We start from the raw sequence: 22,385 nt of genomic DNA on the forward strand, positions 1-22,385 counted from the left end.
CAGCAAAAACTGCTGGGTCAAAAACAAGAACAGTAAGTATCTACTAACAAAATAAAATGCATGACCACAGGTTGAAAGCATGTTTGAAATGAATCTCAATATACTTTGATAAAAGGGTGAACTCTTCTGGTAGAAGTTTATGAGGGGGTGGGGGTCTTCCTGAAACAGCTATTCACAAGAAACAGGTGGACAGTAGCATTCCCCCTGAAGGGTTGGTTTGTTAAATGTGCAGGCAGTCATTTTTTTAAAGGTTATTTAATACAAAATCTTAATATTGAATACATAAATATACATTAATTAGTGTGTAATTACATCTTCCAACAAACAGAAATTTTCATAAACTTAAGCTTAATCCTATAAAAATAGGGTCACCACAGAGTGTGCAACATTTGTGGAAACCGTCATGTTCCCCTGACATCCTGACAATGGCTCATCAGGTGGTTGCAGTGTAGGAGGTAGAGCAGCTTGGAAGGTTGCTGGTTTGAGCCCTGGATGTATCCTTGGGCAAGAGACTGAATCCCAAGTTGCTGTCCAATGCATTCATCAGAGTATGAATATGTGTAAATGTCAGCTAGAATGCCCTTAGGTGTAGAAAAAGTGCTTGTGTGACTGTGTTTCAATGGATGAATGAAGCATGTTAAATAAAGCAGCTTACAGTAGAAGAGTGCTACTGTATATAAGAACCAGTCCATTTACTATTTACCAGATGGCTCCATGTGCTAATTACACATCTATTTACAAAATGTTAATTTTAAAGCTTTGACCAACCATGTTGGTCTACTACTTCCATTCATGAAATTTGCAAGGAAAATTTTACCACTCATTTGTTATGATTAAAAGAAAAACTCCAAAATAGAAATCATCTGGTGAATGGCATGTTAAACAAAATGTATGTCTATTGTAAATCACTGCGCATTAACTGCACACGCAGTAACTTTTCATAGGGAAGGAGTTGATAATCAGTAGAGCTCGCCTAAGAATAGCAGTTTTTAGTTTCAAAGTAATTCAGTGAGAGCTGCCAGGAGACGGTTACATGTCAGAAGGGAGCTGTCAACAGACAATTAGTGGACTTAAAAGTCTAAAGAAAACAAAATAGCATTATTTAGCGGGTTTAATACACCTTACTGTGCTGAAGCATATATTACAGGGTAAATATCGGGCAGCAGAATCTACTTTGACCTCTCGAGTATGACGAGAACGAATGGTCCCCTAAAGTTTTCTCATAAAAATAGTATCAATATGTTTATCCTGACTGACAGCAGATGCTGATTTTTAACTTACTTCATTGCGTCCTCCAGCTTTCTTTAACCCAGATATTGTATCATGAATATCTCCGTCATTGTGACTGAATAAGAAGACACACACACACTCAATTCAATTCAATTTTATTTATATAGCGCCAAATCACAACAAAAGTCGCCTCAAGGCGCTTCATAGATACTCCTATACATATAAATTATGTCTGTTTTAATATCTTAGTGATTTCAATTTTTTAAAATGTACTGTTCCATTTATTGATGGCTGTATGTATTTATTTGTTCATTCCCTGTGAAGAACCTTTACATGTGATTTTGGCATAAAGAAATAAAACTGCCTTGACTTTAACCTGAATTTTAACTGTTAAAATTTATTTAAACTTTACCAAATAGTCAAGGCACAAAAATTGCCAGATTATATTTGTAAAAAAAGAGAATGCTCTGCTATTTATGAAAGATTCAGCTCTCATTTATAGGATCTACTCAAGTCAACACATTGCCTCTCAAGTCTGCAGCCTCTCCTGTGAGACTGAGAAAGAAAGCAGCTTTACTTCTTGCTTTCTTTGACCAGTTGTTCCACTTCCTTCATGAAGCGCAGGCAGAGCTCATCCTGCCACGGCAGAGCAACACACTGAACCGCCACAGGTAGACCCTCGCCACCAGTCACTGCCTGAACACAAAAACACACTCCTGTCACTCAATGCTCAGCAGCTGAACCGCAGTCTTCTGCCTCGAGCTGACTAACAAATTGTGGAACATTTAATAAAGTTCATGTATAACTGAGAGTCAATAAATTACAGAACCACAAGAAAAAATTGTCTCAATCGTCTGATCTGGTTTAGCTCTTGGTTCCATGTAGGATAGATGGGCCTACCCACCACCACACCTGAAATCTTCCTGTGTGTAGTCAGTGTAGTTGAAAGTTGTATTCATTTGTTTAGAAATTTTAAAACTGCATGAAAAACTGGTCTCACAGTAAATGTGTTCAATCTGTCTCCCCACACTGGTATGTGTTACCTCTTTGAGGGACTTGTCAAAACTGTCCTGATAACAGCCCTTATAGTGCTTTAGTTCCTCCTCATCGATCGCAGTCACTGTGGAAACAGTGACTACACCCGCAGGAAATTTTAAGAGATTGTAGAGCATCGTGCAACTGACTGCAGCTGAAATAACAGAAAATACAAGTAGATTAGTTATGATGAAATACTTTAAGACAGATTCACTTTTCTTTAGCCCTTCAAAATTCTGTTGCTCTTTAATTAACATGTGATTTATTTAGTGTAACAGTGCCTTTATATTATTATTTGTCCAAATGTTCTAATCTACAGGTGACTTTCCTAATTGACTAATGTCTGGAGATATTGTTTTTCTTCACTCTCTGCCTTTTTTAATCATGCATGTTAGCACTAGAGAAGGGCAGCAATCCTAATTTTTTATGAGATAATTGTTATGTGATCCCAAATCCCAGGAACTATGCTGCCACCTAGGAGCATTTCATACATCCACAAACTTATCCTGAGATTACAATAATGAAAAAAAGAGAGAGATAGATGGACAATAATGCTTTTTTTTAATACTCAGTATACCATACTTGAAACTTTGTCAGCGTGCAATAACCTGCTGGCTGGCCCTATCATGGGGGACAACAGCACATCGATATTGCAGCTCCTCCAATGTGCTATTGTCTCTTGAATATAGTCCTAAAGAAAAAACAGGAAATTTTCTTGATCCTTTATACAACTGCGATTCCAAAACATTTGGGAGACTGTGTAAAATGTAAACAAAAACAAAATGCAGTGATTTACAAATTTTGAAATATTTAAACTGAGAAATTTTAATATCTATCCATCCATTTTCTTCCACTTATTCAGGGCCGGGTCACAGGGTTAGCAGCCTAAGAAGCAAAGCCCAGACCTCTCTCTCCCCAGCCACCTCCTCTAGTTTATCCGAGGGAACAACGAGGCCTTTCAAGGCGAGCCAAGAGAAATAACCTCTTCTGCATGTCCTGGTTCTACTCTGAGGTCTCCTCCTATGTTGATCTGTGGAACCAGCACTCCAAAACAGGAACTCTAGATAAATAGTCTAGTCTCTGATCCTATGAGTATTACACAGCAGGCAGTGCAGGGCTTGGCTGAGGGGAACTGCCCAGTCCTTCTTGAGGTTGGAGGCAATGGGAATGGGATAATGGGATAACCTTTTATAATTCAGACATACAAAACAAACAAACAAATATATTCGCATAAACATATACATAGATAGCTGAATATATATATGTACACACACACACACACACACACACACACACGGGTGTGCACACACACATATATGACATGAAATCACTTGATCATCACGTCCAAAATGGAGTAGGAAGAAGTATGTACATACTTATTAATCCCTACCTCGTGCTTAGCAATCTATTGATTTACAGTAATCATCATTTCTTCCCCCCAGCTCTTGTATACACTTGCTCTGTTCAAATTTAGTAATAACTAGTTTTATCAAACCATGTTTTTAACTGAATCATTTCTTGTGTGACAATTTTCAAGATCTGCTCTGAATGCGCCCTAATGCAGTAAGTAGTTGTATCATCTGTATCATCTGCAAATAAAATAAAATGCAATATATCAGATGCTTTACATATGTCTTTGATGTACAGGATAAACAATTTTGATCCCAATACGGACCTTTGTAGGACTCTACAAACAATGTCTGCACACTAAATGAAAATTCCCCAATTTTCCCAATTTTTCCAAATACCTCTCAACCCACTGAAGCACAACTCCTTTAACGTCACAGTGCTCCATTTTATCAAGTAATATTTCAGTATTTCACGATTAATTTTATCAAAAGCTTTTTTGGATCAATGAAAACTCTAAAGTGTGCATTGTCTTGTTATATTGTGTTTTGTATCTATGTAATTAGCGATGTTTTCAATTAATTCCAGTAATGCCATAGTTGATTTGTTTGATCTGAAACCATACTGAGTCCATTAATATTTTATGTTTATCAACGACTTGCCCATAGCCTCACGAAACCCTGCTTGTTAATGAAAACCTTTTCCAGTATTTTGGAGAATTGTGAAAGTCTGTACATGTAATTTGTGATTTCCATTTTTGTACAATTGTATCACTTTTGTGATGTTAATGCACCAGTTTGTAGAGAGAATTCGCACATTTATGCTTAAAGCTTTAGAGATACCATTAATAGTTTATTTAACAATTTTTGTATCACGGCCATTAAAGTCTGTAGAAGTTTTATTTTGTGGTTTCCCAACAATGTCCATGATTTTCTTTTCTTCCACAGCTGATACAAACATTGAAGTTTGTCTGCTCTCGCTGCAAAACTTCTATCAGTCTGGTCCAACACTTACAAAGAATCTATTAAATTCATGAACTACTTCATCAACATCACTAATATTTGTATCCTTATTAATACCCTATTACACAGGGTAATTTAAATGCCTAGACCTATTTTATAATGGTGTTTAATGTTTTCCAAATCTCTGTTAATGTTTTTCTTCATGTCTAATAAATTTGCACAATTTTTGTCAAAATGCTATTTAATTTACATTTTGTTATATTTATTTTCAGCTTTTTAATTTCATATGGTATATATGGTATTTTTCTTTTTACATGCATTTTGTAATCCTATTGTGATCCATGGGCAAACTGCATATTTTTCTTTGTTGCAGTATTGCTTTATTAGTCAATGCTTGTCATATAATAATTTAAATTTTCCTAAGAATGTCTCATAAACTTTATCAATATCCCTTTCCTTATACACTACCTCCAAATTTCCCCTCAAGTAGGTCACTTTTAAATGCATTCATGGATTCCTCTGTTCTCACCTGTTTTATTTTAATTTATTTTCCTGTTTGTCGTTACTATGATTGTTGTCATATACTGAAAAAAATGCACAATGATCACTGATGTCACTAATTAGAAGGCAATTTTGTTTTCTGATTCATTAGTTAAAATACAATCTATTAATGTTTTTCTGGACTTATCACATCTGTGTTGAAATCCCCATAAATAAAAAGAATTTTTTGGTTTGATTTTGTATCCACCCACTCCTTAAATGCTGGTTTACCTTAAAACCTTAGATGGTTTTCTATATATGTTGTCCACCAACATAGTCATTTTTTCTACCACCTTGTAAATTTTCTGTTCACAATAGGTATCTCATATCCATACCTACTGCATCTTACCTTCATACCTTATGATTCTGTCTTTACTTTTCACCCACTTTTAACTAGAGCAGAGGTTACTTCATTAACATCACTTCATTGCATTCTCTACTTTTCTATGTTGCACTTTAACATGATTTATCAAACATTCTATCACATATGAATATTAAATCACAATATGAATATACTTCCGTACACGTTTATTCAGTTTATGCTATTTTTCTTCACTAGGATTTATTAATAGTTCAATGACATATGAATATTAATTTCAACACGATTTTCATCAACTTATTCACATAGGACTGCTTTTCTTACTTTTTATTTATAACTATGCCAATCACAATATACACAATATAAGTGTTTTTTGTTTTTTTTAATCACACATGTTAAAATCTGACATTCTCTTGTTTACTTAGTCAATTTGACCAAGACAGGCTCTGGGCTGTGTGCCATGTTTGCATACCCCCTGGGTACAAATAACACCAACAAAGACACACACGCACGCACACACACACACACACACACACACACACACACACACAAACACACACACACACACACCCTTGTTCCCAAATATTTACTTTTCTGTGACCCTCAGGCTGCAGAATAATCACTCTTCCCGCTGGGTGGTGGGTCTGGTATTCTTGGCCATTGGTCCCTGCTTCTCTCCCAGCTTGGATTGTTTTTGTGATGCAGCGTCTAGTCTTCTTTTTTTATTTTTATTGTTCTTATCATTTTCACTGAGCTCCATAAACTACAGAGTTTGTGACCTTCCGATCTTGCCTAATTTGGCACGTGGGAATCCAGATCTGCTGCTGTCTGCCAGTGGCTCTCTGTCTCGACTTACTGGCTACATGGCCCAGTGTGTCATAGACCTGCCCCAATTTCCACATGAACTCTTCTGCTCTTCTGCTTTTTTGTCCATCAAATGAGGGATTTTCTCCACTGATGCGCAGATATCTTCTCCCACCTGCAGACATTACGCAGGGTGACCCATGCCTCCTGAGTCACTATCTCTTGGGCCCTCAGATGGAGGCCACATGCGGGCCACTGTGATGATGTTATTCTGCTCCAGCACCAGTTTCTCTGGGTCTATACACCAATTTCTTGGCTGGAGCCTCCCTCGATTTGGCTTCTGTGGACTGCTTCAGCCACCTTCTCCTTCAAAAAAATGCCATTCTCGCCCTGGATTGGTTCCCTGAAGGCCCTCTTCTATACTAATTTTCACATTTGCATCCCCCACTCTCTTGTCCCCTCTTCCTCTGCGTACATTCACTCAGTGTTGTTGACCTTGAACCTTTCTCTCTCTGACTTTCACCCACTTTTATCTCTGAGGTATCTATGAGCAGTGTTGGGGAGTAATGGAATACATGTACCGCCGTTACGTATTTAAAATACAAAATATGAGTAACTGTATTCCGTTACAGTTACCGTTTAAAAAGGTGGTATTCAGAATACAGTTACTTTGTTGAAATAAATGGATTACACGGCGGTACTTCCCTGTTTCATATTGTCGCGGGTCAGGACTGTTTGGGTTTTGTTTGACAGCTATGGATGCCATGGTTACAGGGTGACGCTCTCTCTCTCTGCGTGTTTCCTGGGTGAGAGAGAGCGCCTTTTTGTTGTTGTGCTAAGCTAACAGGCAGAATGCTACAGGTATAGCTCTAAAGAATGTAGCATCATAGGCAGTGTAGTCCGTGCTGCAGGGAGAATGGACTGCCATACCCGTTATGTGTCTGTGAGCGCGAGGAGGGAGAAAAAGGAAAGGTACGAGTTGTCATCGAGCAAAAACGGGAGCTGGAAGCATGTAAATATAATAATAACCACTTCAGCCAAGAAGAGTGCCTGACGAGCCCAGTTGTAAGTAAGCTATTAAGACTCGACTGTACGCCGTGTTCGTGTTTTCCTCTGAAAACAATAAGTTCCGTTGGAGCAGCCTTTCAATGCCTCTCTCTGTCTCTCGCTAGCAAAGTGACCCAGACAACAAAGTAAAGCTAGTTTTTGGCTACGAGCCCAAGGTATTAGTCAGAGGTCCCTTTACTACGGTGTGGAACAGCAATAGTACATTCACGTAGTTGTAAACAGCATGATAATATATTAAGTAATCCAAAGTATTCAGAATACGTTACTGTCATTGAGTAACGTAACGGAATACGTTACAGAATACATTTTGGGGCATGTATTCTGTAAGGGAATAAATTTTAAAAGTAACCTTCCCAACACTGTCTATGAGGTAGAGGTTACTTCATTAAAATCGCTTCATTACATTTTCTTCTTTTCTATATGGATATTAAATCACACATGAAAATACTTCCCTTCATGTTTAACTCACTTGCACCTGACTGCTACAATGCCTCCTGCACCTTTTCGAATGTTTTTAATTTTTTCATGAAAAACATTACCTTATTTTGTTTTTGATGACAGCAAAAACAGACCTAAAAAAGGTGTAAGGGGGTCAACAAAAGCCAAAAGATATGTGAAAAAAAGAGAAATAAAGAGCTGGATGAAACCGATGGAGCTAATTAGCTCAGTATCATGACTGATGGAAAAATAAAGTTTTTCAGAGAGGCAGAGTTTCTCAGAAGTAAAGAAAACTGCATCTACATATTACAGAACAATTTCAAAATAATATTTGTCAATGTAAAATTGACAAACAAAAAGACTTTTAACTATCTCATTATCTATGGTACATTATCATTAAATGATTCAGAGACTCTGGTGAAATTTCTCTGTGCAAGGGACAAGGCCAAAAGTTTGTTTGTGTGAACTTTGGGCCCTTGGGCAGCAGTGCATTAAAAACAGGGATGATTTTGTCATGGAAATCATTGCTTTGGCTCAGCAACATTTCCAGAGATCACTGTCTGCGAACACAGTTCGCCATGCTATCCACAAATGAATCTTATGTGTTGTCTTTATACGATTACTCATCTGCCTGCTGTCCTGGATGTTTGGCTGCTAATCTTTGTTATATAACTTTTTCTTTCCACACTGCCAAACTCAGTGTCGACAGCGTTGTTCTAGTTCACTCATCTTCTAGCCTGTCCACTCAGAGCTCCATGCAAGCCTCCAGCTTCATCTTCACCACTACCATACTCTACTTCTAATTGCTATCACCTCTAAGATTCTGCTATGATGGGTCAATCGCCAAACCAGTAGCTGAACTCCGTATCTCAGTAAATCATGTTCAAATCTTCCAAATGAGCTGTCGCTATTGAAATACAGCTTAAAGCTCTAAAGCTCATGCAAACGGGAATTCATATATGAACATAATCCATAAACACCACCACCACCTTCTTTGGGCCAAACCTCTTTAGAATGGACTGACACAAAGTGAAAGACTGTTTTGTGGCCAGACAAATCACAATTTGACATTAGTTTTGAAAAACATGGATGCGGCATCCTTCGGACTAAAGAAAAAGGAACCATCTGGTTTGTTATTAGTGCTCAGTTCAAAAGCCTGCATGTTTCAGTGTCATGGCATTGGCAGCTTGCATATCTGGAAAGACACTTTTTAATGCTGAAAGTTGTGTACAGGTTTAACCTTCACAGACATATGTACAGGTTTAGGTTTAGAGGAACATAAAACTTCCATTAGAATGATATTTTCTTGCTGAAGATATTTGAGCAAGTCAATGCTAAAGTGTATATTGCAGCTATTACAATAGCATGGCTTTGTAGTAGAAGAATCATTTTTCTGAACATGGTATACATTATTTTTTCAGTTTGAATATTAGATTTGTTTTCTATGTGCTATTGTGGATAAATGTAGGTCGGTAAGATTTGCCAATCATTGCATTCTGTTTTAATTTACGTTATACACAGTGTCCCACCTCTTTTGAAATTGTACTGTGATACTCAACCATGCATCATTAGTTGAAAGTTAAAGTTACCTCAACAGCAGCATGTTGCTTCCACAGATCGGAAACAGATCTAAAAAATAAAGCATTATTTTGTGACTTTGCCCATTACATGTATTATATGAAAAAAGAATCATGTACAGATGATGAATTTCAACAATACTTTCTCACCGAACTCCACAAATAGCACTCATGTTGGAAGACAGACGAGGTGACTGCAAAAAACAAGTGAACGTTATTGACTGGCCTGCACAAAGCCATGGCTTTAATCCCATTGAAAATCTGTGAGTTTAAACATTCTGGCACTTTACAACATAGGCTCTATCAGATAAAAGTTCCAAGATTATGTTCAGTCCTGTGCTTGAATTTACACATGTTTGTCACCAAATGAGAAAACTCACCACAGGTTTTAGTAGGAAGGAAAGGATTTTCTTAAACCACTTAGGGAGCGAGTGTATGAAAACCTGCCGCTTCAGAGAAGGGTCCAGAAGTGCCCCTTTCCTAAAATGAAATGAATTATTTACACACACAAAATAACTGTGTTGACACTTAATGACATGTAATGATTTTAGTATTCTACAGTATCTTAGTTTATCATGCTAGCACCTGCAACTTAGCACTGAAAAAAAATCATACATTTATTAGATGTTTGAAGTTCATGAGAAGTGATTAGATGAATTATTAAAAGGTACAACTCACAGTTTTTGTAGAAGGGTGGTAGCACCATCTGCATATACACCCGTTATTAATAGCTCAGGAACAATTTGGCTGATTTTCAGTGGAGCGTAAGGAACCAACTAAAGGCATAAAAGAGAACATTAAAGATGTATGGCAGTGATTATTAGTGTGTGTGTGTGTGTGTGTGTGTGTGTGTGTGTGTGTGTGTGTGTGTGTGTGTGTACATATTTAGACTCTTTAAGCCAAGCAGAAGAAGTTTTATATAAAAAAATACTTTTAACAATTTTTCAGATTTTTTAGATGGCTTAACTTTTAAAAGGGTCAGTTTGGACACTGTCTCAGCTGAACTCTGGACACGCACACACATACACATACACTGATACGCACTCACTCATCCCCCCTCCCTTTCCAAACGCCTTCGATGCTTGTTCCCTCCTGGGAACACGGCGGGTCAGGGCCCGCGCTGGAATAATAGCGCAGGGCAGGATGGCTGCTGCGTTTGCTTCGGATTACTCTTCACCCCCCCCCCCCCCCCAATGTTGTGCTGTGGACATTTATGTGCTTTTTGTGCAGAGGAGGTTTTTTTTGTTTCCCGTTCTCATGCTGTCCTCCCAGGAGCCCAGCATGAGTAGAGGTCTCTTTTTTTCCTCTTGTACTTTCCCATTGTAGTGTATATTTCAGTGTTTTTCTGTAACGCTACCGATTTCCGACTTGTATCCCCATGTGATGTCTGTGTTGTGTGTGTAAGGTCAGGGGGGGGGGGTGTCCCATTTCACAGCAGGGCAACGTGCATGTGGCGAATAAAGCCTTGATTGATTGATTGTCCTGTAACATAACAGGGGGTTCATAACAATTCAGGACAGTAACGATTACATGTGTGTGGTGACGTCTTACTGTGTGCCCTGCTTGCTCTAACAGAGCTTTGACCTCTCTGACACCTCGGACCATGCTTGGAGACGGTTGCAAGTAGCCATCATTTTCCAAATAACCAATCCTAAGAGGTCTGGAGCTTCTGTATATCTGTAGATGAGGACAGAATTATTAGCCCACCAAAGAAAATTTCAGCTTTTTAAAAGTATTCCCAAGTGCTGTTAAGAAGAGCAAGGGATTGTTAACACGGTTTTTTCCAAGCATCTTAATTTTATTTTGGATGGTTACATTATTTTACTTTGGTCTTTGTTTAAACTCACAGATTTTCAATGGGATTACAGCCATGGCTTTGTGCAGGCCAGTCAATAACGTTCACTTAACAAGTGGGAGGCACATATGCAAACTGCTGTAATTCCTACACCGTTCACCTGATTTGGATCTAAATACCCTCAAATAAAAGCTGACAGTCTGCAGTTAAAGCACATCTTGTTCATTTCATTTGAAATCCATTGTGGTGGTGTATAGAGCCCAAAATGTTAGAATTGTGTCGATGTCCCAATATTTATGGACCTGACTGTATGCAGGGTCATAGCGAATGTTTTCTTTGAGATTACAATTCCAGGCTTGGTTAAGACATTCACTAGTGTCCTGGCTAAGGTCTTTAGACATATTTCTCACTAGTTTTCTTCCCAGAATCAATTAAATCTTTCAATTTTCACCTCTGCCAGGCTTGTTCTGTACTCTGTGGCTCTCTTTGAATTTCTTGATACTTCTGACTCCACATTGTGACACTTGGAAATGCTGTGATAACTTTGTATAACTATCTCATCCTTTGCAAGGATTAACAATTCTTTTTCTCAAGTTTAAAACTTTATTTATGTATTTATTTGCTTTTTTTTTTACATGATGCTTTCTCAACAGCTCAAACCCTTCCTGAGGTTTTTGTACTGTAAATTGGAAAATAGCCCTCAGTTTTAACTTGACTTGAAGAGCTTTGAACATTACAAATGCAATGACTTTTAAAAAGGTCAGCTTTTCCGGGGGTTATTATATTATTGGCCCAGGTTAATTTTGTTGTATTTCTGCTACAGTTCAAAGATTGTGTGTAAACAGAAATAGTGTATGTGTTCAAAAGAAAACTGGTATATTTAGAAATGGTGAAAATGTTGAAAATCGTTTGCTCTCATAAAAAAAAGCACTTGGAAATGTTATAGGAAGACTATTAACTTTGTCCTTTAGAACTTCGTCTTTTAGCATAGAGAGATGTGTTAAGAAAATTAACTTGATTAATTTCTAGTTTCTAACATCTATGAATGATCTGAAAATATATAGAAAATATGATCATCAACAGAGGACATGAATCCCACAGTACAGGACACACCTCCATATTAAAAGGTAATGGTGGAACAGTGGGGTCCAAAGAAAACATGTGGTCACAAAGAAGTGCCTGCATGCAGAGAGCCAGGCTGTCCACATCTCTTGCCATGGGTCCAGGTGATGACGACACTAGTTTAGTAGCAAGCATAAAGCAAATGTTTTGAACAAAATGTTCCAGAAAATTTGTGTAATATTATTAGACACTGGTTATATATAATCTGCATTTACTTCATGTGCTAGTTTCTTACCTGACTTTTGTCCTCGACAAATTGAACGAAAACCCTGTAAACTGTTCATTATCCAAAGGTGTTAACAAATAAAGAAACCTTAACTCATCAATTTACAATAATTTTCTATGACTAAAAAGGATCTACCTCAGTCGGTGAGCAGTTGGCTTGAAACCACAGATTCCACAGAATGAAGACGGAAGACGGATACTGCCACCTAGATCAGTGCCTATACCGAGCAGGGAGCCCCCTCCCCCAATGAGAGCCCCCTCCCCACCAGATGAACCACCAGGAGTCTTCTGGGGGTTATGAGGGTTCACAGTCTGCCCGTAGATAGGATTACTGCAGTCATAGCTAAAGGTGGACGCAGACAAACAAAGACAGGTTATGAGTCTTTACATAAAATACACACATGGAAGATGCAAATGGTACATGTATTGGTTCTTATATAGTGTGTTTCTACTCTATCAGGGGACTTAAAGCACTCTCCTCATTCACCCATGAGTACACAGAGTTGTTTTAAATTTGAATTCTTGATTAAAAAATGTACCTCATGAGGGCTTGGGCCAAGTTGGTTTTCACAAAGGGAATAGCTCCTTGTTTCTTCAGGACTTGAACGAGCACACTGTCCTTTTCAGCGGGCTGGTCCAGGTTAATGATCACACCACAAGAACAGTCATGATCCTTGTGAAGTAAATTAAAGAACACAAGAGTGCATCAAAGACTACACAAATGCCATACCTTAATATTTTGAAAACCTGTAAGTGAAATTCAGAGATCATAAATAACATTATTATTAAGACCTTAATTTATACAGTATTCTCACTGAGATTGAGATCTCTTTCTAAAGAGGGACCTGCTTACAAAAAATGCCAAGAAATTGAGAAAGATAAAACAACACAGTAAACGTGATCACAAATTAACAAAGACATGTGTCTAAAACCTTTTTAAATTATCAAATGAAATCAAAGATTGTAACATCATAGTTTTTGTGTAGTTCATTTAATTCATAGGCAGCAAACCATTTAAAACCAGCTTTTCCAAGTTCTGTGGAAATAAGAACTAGAGTCAGTATTTATGTGTTGCTCATGATTTATAAAATTAACTGTTTTAATTCTAATACTTGGTAAAATGGTAAATGGCGCTTTACTTAGTCCCTAAGAACCCCGGAGTGCTTCACACTACATTCAGTCATCCACACACTGGTGATGGCAGCTACATTGTAACCACAGCCACCCTGGGGCGCACTGACAGAGGCGAGGCTGCCGGACACTGGCGCCACCGGGCCCTCTGACAACCACCAGTAGGCAAATATGGGTTAGTATCTTGCCCAAGGATATTGTGAAACTGCTTGCTCACTGGCTAAGTGAGCAATTTAGACCCACTCCTCCATGTCAGGTTTAGCTTTTTGCAACCAACTTGGCAATGGTGGAAAAGTTCATCTTGAGGTTGGACTCCAGAAAGCAATGGTTGGTGTCCTAGCTGCATTCGTCCATTATTATACTGCCTATAGCGTAACTGCCATTTGTTTGCACTACAAATACATTAATTTATTAAATTATTCTTACCTTAAATGCAATATTTTCTTTGATGCTAACTGGAACTCCGTACAAGAGACCATCCTTGTTGGAGCCAACAGTTGTCAGCTGGTCCAAACTCTCCAGCAAAATTTCAGTGCAGCAGTTCAGCTTTTGGTTTACAGCCAGAGTCTGTTGGAAAGGAAACAAGCACAGACAGATTCAGGTGAACTTATTTACTTTAAAGGGATACTGATCTGTGTAAGCGCTCTGTAAAATATTAAACTCTCACTGGAAAATAAAATAGATTACTTAGTGTTTATGCTAGCTAAAATAAACTGGTGTATATATTGTATTTCGGTCAACCTTCAGATAAAAAGATCTGTGTTATGTTAGGCAGTGAACTCTTGTGTCATGCTGGATAATGAACCTTTTCCATGTAAGAGTAAAGCACATTGTCAGGGTTCAGTGAGCCGTCCTTCAGCTGCTGTGTCAGCTCAGACAGGGAGAGCTTCAGGATCAAAGCAGAGTCAGTCGTGGGAAGCTAGAAGACACAGACCCACACAGAATCATTATGTTATAAAAATTTATAAAGCTGTAAGAAAGAAAGAAAACCATATCAGTGTATAGATTCAGGACTCCTACTTCCTGTACTTCTGCACAATTGTAAAGTGTAGAAGTAAATTTAAATCTAATTTGATATACAAAGAGGTGTTTACAAAGGTTATAAAGCTAGTTATGTAGCTATTTGGTGGTTACGTGTTTTGATATTTACATGTTTACACGTTTGAATGTTTAGACATGCATGTTCAAACCAGTAATATGTGTTATATCTACCTAGTTGTTCTCCCTGTTCTGATCTGAGTTCAAGATTTCCTGGCTTCTGAGAGGCCAGTGAAGTATTCATGAGGGCGGTACACAGAAAGTGTGAGTTGTTGCGGTGTGTGGAGAGTAAAGAGACTGCTAAAAAGTTATCCATCTCCATCTTGCTGTTCCTAATTATTCAGAGAGATTCCAAACCATCTAGTGAGCCCTCGCGTTACACAATCACCAGATTTCTACGGTGGTCCCTAGAGACAAAGCACGCACAAAATCCAAAACACTTACAAAAGTTTTGGATTTTGCAAGTGTTTTGGAGTTTGTGCGTGCTTCGTCTTTAGGGGCCACCACAGATCCAACAGAGCAACTTTAGGGTGAGGTGGAACAGGAGACGTGCAGCTGACAAACCGCGTGTGTGAAGTTATGTGTCAACTTGGGCCAACAAAACAAATCCAGAAGAGCAGCATAATATTAATGTGTTTTTAAGTTTTTTGACAACAAAAAGTGTCAGTAATTTGGAAATTAATAACTAAACCTCCGCTAGGCTTAAACTAAAAGCACATCATTTGTTTTGATTTCTATCTAAAGAAAAAGTTAAACATTTCAGTGTTTAAAGCTCTGAACTCTCACCGACTGTTTGTACCGGAGCACCGCCTGCTCTGCGCGCTGCAAGCTCTTATCTCTCCTGTTTCTGGCTCTCTTGATCTTTTCCTCCGCCTGTCGGAGGCTGTTGATCTTTTTCACCCACACAACCAGGTATCCCACAATGCAGGCAACACCAGTGAGCAGAGCCGCTGTCCAGTTGTCCATCTTCACTCTCTTAATAAACAGTTCAGTGTTCTGCGTGGCTTTCGTCTTTGCCCTGTGGCTGCAAAATGCAAAAATCCAAGTGGACCTAACACACAGCTTTTTAAACACGACAGGCTATCTTGTTTTAGCTGTGGGCGTGTTGTGCATGTACCGTGCCTTAATTTAGGGGTGGACAGTTCATTTACCCGACGCACCTCGGGGCCAATTGAAGCACCGCTGCGCACTGTACCATACACGCACCATTCTAGTTGGTTTTCACAAAGGGAATAGCTCCTTGTTTCTTCAGGACTTGAACAAGCACACTGTCCTTTTCAGCGGGCTGGTCCAGGTTAATGATCACACCACAAGAACAGTCATGATCCTTGTGAAGTAAATTAAAGAACACAAGAGTGCATCAAAGACTACACAAATGCCATACCTTAATATTTTGAAAACCTGTAAGTGAAATTCAGAGATCATAAATAACATTATTATTAAGACCTTAATTTATACAGTATTCTCACTGAGATTGAGATCTCTTTCTAAAGAGGGACCTGCTTACAAAAAATGCCAAGAAATTGAGAAAGATAAAACAACACAGTAAACGTGATCACAAATTAACAAAGACATGTGTCTAAAACCTTTTTAAATTATCAAATGAAATCAAAGATTGTAACATCATAGTTTTTGTGTAGTTCATTTAATTCATAGGCAGCAAACCATTTAAAACCAGCTTTTCTAAGTTCTGTGGAAATAAGAACTAGAGTCAGTATTTATGTGTTGCTCATGATTTATAAAATTAACTGTTTTAATTCTAATACTTGGTAAAATGGTAAATGGCGCTTTACTTAGTCCCTAAGAACCCCGGAGTGCTTCACACTACATTCAGTCATCCACACACTGGTGATGGCAGCTACATTGTAACCACAGCCACCCTGGGGCGCACTGACAGAGGCGAGGCTGCCGGACACTGGCGCCACCGGGCCCTCTGACAACCACCAGTAGGCAAATATGGGTTAGTATCTTGCCCAAGGATATTGTGAAACTGCTTGCTCACTGGCTAAGTGAGCAATTTAGACCCACTCCTCCATGTCAGGTTTAGCTTTTTGCAACCAACTTGGCAATGGTGGAAAAGTTCATCTTGAGGTTGGACTCCAGAAAGCAATGGTTGGTGTCCTAGCTGCATTCGTCCATTATTATACTGCCTATAGCGTAACTGCCATTTGTTTGCACTACAAATACATTAATTTATTAAATTATTCTTACCTTAAATGCAATATTTTCTTTGATGCTAACTGGAACTCCGTACAAGAGACCATCCTTGTTGGAGCCAACAGTTGTCAGCTGGTCCAAACTCTCCAGCAAAATTTCAGTGCAGCAGTTCAGCTTTTGGTTTACAGCCAGAGTCTGTTGAAAGGAAACAAGCACAGACAGATTCAGGTGAACTTATTTACTTTAAAGGGATACTGATCTGTGTAAGCGCTCTGTAAAATATTAAACTCTCACTGGAAAATAAAATAGATTACTTAGTGTTTATGCTAGCTAAAATAAACTGGTGTATATATTGTATTTCGGTCAACCTTCAGATAAAAAGATCTGTGTTATGTTAGGCAGTGAACTCTTGTGTCATGCTGGATAATGAACCTTTTCCATGTAAGAGTAAAGCACATTGTCAGGGTTCAGTGAGCCGTCCTTCAGCTGCTGTGTCAGCTCAGACAGGGAGAGCTTCAGGATCAAAGCAGAGTCAGTCGTGGGAAGCTAGAAGACACAGACCCACACAGAATCATTATGTTATAAAAATTTATAAAGCTGTAAGAAAGAAAGAAAACCATATCAGTGTATAGATTCAGGACTCCTACTTCCTGTACTTCTGCACAATTGTAAAGTGTAGAAGTAAATTTAAATCTAATTTGATATACAAAGAGGTGTTTACAAAGGTTATAAAGCTAGTTATGTAGCTATTTGGTGGTTACGTGTTTTGATATTTACATGTTTACACGTTTGAATGTTTAGACATGCATGTTCAAACCAGTAATATGTGTTATATCTACCTAGTTGTTCTCCCTGTTCTGATCTGAGTTCAAGATTTCCTGGCTTCTGAGAGGCCAGTGAAGTATTCATGAGGGCGGTACACAGAAAGTGTGAGTTGTTGCGGTGTGTGGAGAGTAAAGAGACTGCTAAAAAGTTATCCATCTCCATCTTGCTGTTCCTAATTATTCAGAGAGATTCCAAACCATCTAGTGAGCCCTCGCGTTACACAATCACCAGATTTCTACGGTGGTCCCTAGAGACAAAGCACGCACAAAATCCAAAACACTTACAAAAGTTTTGGATTTTGCAAGTGTTTTGGAGTTTGTGCGTGCTTCGTCTTTAGGGGCCACCACAGATCCAACAGAGCAACTTTAGGGTGAGGTGGAACAGGAGACGTGCAGCTGACAAACCGCGTGTGTGAAGTTATGTGTCAACTTGGGCCAACAAAACAAATCCAGAAGAGCAGCATAATATTAATGTGTTTTTAAGTTTTTTGACAACAAAAAGTGTCAGTAATTTGGAAATTAATAACTAAACCTCCGCTAGGCTTAAACTAAAAGCACATCATTTGTTTTGATTTCTATCTAAAGAAAAAGTTAAACATTTCAGTGTTTAAAGCTCTGAACTCTCACCGACTGTTTGTACCGGAGCACCGCCTGCTCTGCCCGCTGCAAGCTCTTATCTCTCCTGTTTCTGGCTCTCTTGATCTTTTCCTCCGCCTGTCGGAGGCTGTTGATCTTTTTCACCCGCACAACCAGGTATCCCACAATGCAGGCAACACCAGTGAGCAGAGCCGCTGTCCACTTGTCCATCTTCACTCTCTTAATAAACAGTTCAGTGTTCTGCGTGGCTTTCGTCTTTGCCCTGTGGCTGCAAAATGCAAAAATCCAAGTGGACCTAACACACAGCTTTTTAAACACGACAGGCTATCTTGTTTTAGCTGTGGGCGTGTTGTGCATGTACCGTGCCTTAATTTAGGGGTGGACAGTTAATTTACCCGACGCACCTCGGGGCCAATTGAAGCACCGCTGCGCACTGTACCATACACGCACCATTCTAGCCCATTCGTTCATTTTCATTGCCGACACTGTAATACCCAATCAAATCTCTTAATGACACTTGGGCCTCTCCTACCTTCGCTGTGACTTATTGAAGAGTTTAGTGTGAAAACTTTCAGCTGAAAGGCTAAGACAGAAAAAGAAAATGAAAGTAAAAATGAATTCAGCGCAATGTGTGACATTAAAAGACATATTAGCTGTGGCACCAGCCAATGCCTCGCAGGCGTGTATATATACACGTGTGTGTGTGTGTTTGTTTACATGTGTACATAACATGATACCTATCAGTAGAGAAGTGCCACAGGCAAATACTAAAAAGGTAAAAGGTAAAAAAAGAGAGTCATTTATTGCCTTTATAACATATTTTCATTCATAATACTTTGTTGAAACATATTCTGTGGGGTAAATATCATAGTATGTTAATTATTTAAAAAAATGAACACCAGCTACCTTGACCTCAAAAACACATTTTCAGAAGATTGGTGTTAGGTATTTTAGTACCATGGTAGCATTTACTGGATATTGTTTTATAGTGACATTATGCAGGAAAACTCTGTCATTCAATAAGGCCCCTTTGTTTTAGTTATTTTTCTCTTTGACCCAAGAATTGATGTGTGAGAATCACAGGCTGGTACAAGGTTGAAATACCACAGAGATCACTCCCTCAGCTACATTAGTTTCTTAATCTTTTAGACGCCTGTTGAAGGCCAAATGGTTTGTTTCAGATTTCACTAATGTAAGAACTCTTTGTTTTGTGCCTTGAAAATATGTCGCTGAGATAATCACAATTGTAGCTGAACTAATAAACTACACAAAGGATGCTTCTTCACCCAAGGGCAGGAAGACGCTGCCTTATCTTGGTCTGTACTGGTTTAAACTGATAATCTGCTGTCTCATGAATTTTACCCTCTATATAAACTGTTGTACTTGTGAATAAAGTTGAGTCACTTTGGGAAGACAATCTAAAGCAGTCTCTGTTTTCTTGTTCTCCCAAGCTGCTCCCGAGCTGCTCGTACTAACACGCTGAATGGCATGCTTGAATATTACTTGAGAATATATTTGACTGTGTTACAGACTAAGGGACATTCTCTGCTGATAGGTGAAGGTACATTCTCTGCTGATAGACGTCCACGCCTCGAAGGAAGTCGATCCACGGAGTAGGCCCTGGAAACAGTTTCCTTCAATTGGTATTATTATCTTGCTTCTCATTAAACAGTGACAGCTCATTGCCACTGATTAACTAAAATACACACGTACAAACACACACACAGGGCCATGCAGAGAGGTTTAAAGGGGCGGGTGCTCAAAGTTAAAATGGGGCTCATTGAACCAGGCTGAATAACAACAACACACATTCATCAAGAATCTAATATGGGCAACAAGGCAAAGCAAACGTAGCCAATGTTTTACCTGATGGGTACAATGCTGCTGTTGAGGGGTTGCTGCTGATAGTGCTGGAGGGCAGGGCTGTGTTGATCTGAGACTGTAGACATTAAAAAGTCCATAGGAGAGATGGTAGCTGATTAAACAAGTGTCATGAGATAATAACAAAATGCAAAGATTGGTGACAGCGCTTGGCAACAAAAAACTGTGAGAAATAATTTAGGCTCTGCCTGTGAATCACTCTTTGCTTCTCTTCTTCCTTCCTTCCCATCATTTCATATATCACTCTCCACTTGCTGTCTATCTGAGAACAAGGCACAACTTGCTATTGCAATAAACTATAATCTAATTATCCACACCTAACAACTCTTGCACTTAATCTATAATAAAATGATGACAGAAAAATGTTATAGCACTGCCTTTAGTAGCCTCACACAGCGCCTACTGTTTCCTCCTCATGTCCTTACCAGCCATGTCTGGACAATGTTATATCATGAGTAATATTTTTTTTAAAAATCCATCTAAATAAAACACACACATGCACACACAGTGACATTTTAGACCTTCTTCAGAATACTGTATATACTATGGGCATCATGGTGCTGATCCAGAATCCTTACATTATTATTTATTACTAGAGCTACAATAATAAAGCAATGAGGAGGGGGAAGTAATAAATATGAAATAATGTATTTATGATGATTCCATTTGTTTCACTATCCACTCTGTGCAGGGCAAAGCTTATTACATGTTTAAACTGTAGAGATACAATCATTTTACTGCTGTAAAATCCAACCTTTGTCTTATTTAAAATATAAATCTAATATAATCTGCTTCTTAATGTATGTTCTTTAAAATACAGCGTGTGTTTTTTAATATATTATAATTATAATTATTATTATGTGGACATGCATATTAGATCGTTTTTTAGTGAAATATAATCCCTCCAGAAAGGCAGGAAAAGCCCGGAAACTTACTTTAAAACTAAATATGTTCCCTAAAACGGTGACAGAGCTACAGACCCATGACAGCCTTACACAGGTAGCCAGCAGCTGTGACCAGCACTACCTGTGCAGTTAATAAAAGGACAGGTAATGTTTGTCGCGCTGTTGCACACACAGCACGCTCGTTTGTTTCAGTTCGTCAGTTGCAACAAGACAGCTTACCAACGTGTACATAATTAAGCCAATACTCCTGTGTGCTACACACTACAGTGCACGCTGTGCACCTACTTACTGGTTTTGTCGCATCAGTCTGTGTCTCTGAGTTAACTTGTGTTTCTCCTACAGCTCCGGACCGCAAAAAATGCGCGTGCTCTTTGTGAGCTCGTTCCCGGCTCGTAACCAGCGCGTTCTGCCGACAAGGGCGATCATTGGTTAGATGTGATCATATGACTGATGCAAGCCAGATCCTTTTATTTAGCAAAACTGTGATTAATAGTTAAATATCATTGTTGAAGGGCACAGACAGGACTCCGCACGCACACACACATTAAAAAATAATAATTTTTTAAAAAAAATAGTTGCCTCAACAAAAGGGCACTTTGGGCATCCATCAGGAAAGGGGCGGGTGCTCAAGCCCCTCTAGCCCCCCCTCTGCACGTGCCTGGTTTGTGGTAACTTACGTTTTAACATTTTTCTTGCATACAAATTAAATGCAACTAAATCCCATTAAATTTTTATCACTGTTGACTTAAAAACTTTCTAGTCCAACAACACAATAAACAATATAAAAAGTGTATGTAAATATGAATATAAAATAATAATGAAAAACACTTCTTGTAAAGCGTTAAATCAGCGTAACGATTATCTTTAAATGCAAAAAATTGATCAGCCAACATACTGGAAACTGTTCTCCTGAACAATTAACCGCCACTACTGTAGCTGGTGTTATTTAATGTTTTAAAGGTTTTCAAATCAACATTTCATATTTTTTATTTTATATATGTATCTGTTACACAATTTAAAACTTTAATAATCTCACAATAATTCCAAGCCTCGGATGTAATCCTTTTGAAACTACATTTAAGCGTCCCATAACTTTGTATTGCAATTTACATTAATGATATTGACTGTTGTAAAGGTCCAGTTTTGTTTATTGATCTAAGCCTGAGCAGCTACGCGTAGTTTCCAGTAGAGGGCTCTGTCGCTTAGTTAGCAGCAAGTTGCACTTCCAGCTTGTATTTGATTGCTTAGTTGATATTTTATTGTATTATTTGTAATAAGCGTCTAAGAAAATGTACTTTGTGTTTTTGTTTAGTTTTCACGGTGCATTGGCGCACCTCAGCACTGTTAGATTCTGAATGAATCTCAATGTAAAAATTAATGCACCCATCGA

General features: G+C 38.5%; 2 protein-coding genes across 8 annotated transcripts in view; one reads left to right on the forward strand and one right to left on the reverse strand.

Annotated features, from left to right (window-relative positions):
* The window catches only part of LOC146679971 (uncharacterized), a 94,121-nt gene that overhangs the window by 2,584 nt on the left and 69,152 nt on the right, over nucleotides 1-22,385 (forward strand). The window lies entirely within an intron of this gene.
* On the reverse strand, nucleotides 1,369-20,170 carry LOC146679972 (vitamin D3 hydroxylase-associated protein-like). Of its 4 annotated transcripts, XM_085447315.1 has the most exons (16): nucleotides 20,076-20,170; nucleotides 15,418-15,655; nucleotides 14,399-14,512; nucleotides 14,020-14,160; nucleotides 13,002-13,135; nucleotides 12,599-12,805; nucleotides 12,473-12,513; nucleotides 12,229-12,353; nucleotides 10,872-10,997; nucleotides 9,999-10,096; nucleotides 9,701-9,800; nucleotides 9,471-9,514; nucleotides 9,333-9,372; nucleotides 2,848-2,956; nucleotides 2,274-2,419; nucleotides 1,369-1,926 (listed from the first exon to the last, which is right to left on the reverse strand). In XM_085447315.1, exons 1-16 carry the CDS (start codon nucleotides 20,168-20,170, stop codon nucleotides 1,804-1,806), a joined length of 1,881 nt encoding a protein of 626 aa, XP_085303441.1. In that variant the 3' UTR covers nucleotides 1,369-1,803. The 4 variants fall into 4 exon arrangements, with proteins under 4 accessions (XP_085303441.1, XP_085303442.1, XP_085303439.1 ...); XM_085447316.1 differs by lacking the exons at nucleotides 14,020-14,160; nucleotides 14,399-14,512; nucleotides 15,418-15,655; nucleotides 20,076-20,170 and adding exons at nucleotides 16,843-16,983; nucleotides 17,221-17,334; nucleotides 18,240-18,520; XM_085447313.1 differs by lacking the exon at nucleotides 20,076-20,170 and having other exon boundaries at nucleotides 15,418-15,713.

The sequence above is a fragment of the Copadichromis virginalis genome, linkage group LG23 (assembly GCF_057382275.1).
Source record: "Copadichromis virginalis isolate Kocher_CV1m ecotype Utaka linkage group LG23, C_Virginalis_male_GT1.1, whole genome shotgun sequence".
Lineage (NCBI taxonomy): Eukaryota > Metazoa > Chordata > Actinopteri > Cichliformes > Cichlidae > Copadichromis > Copadichromis virginalis.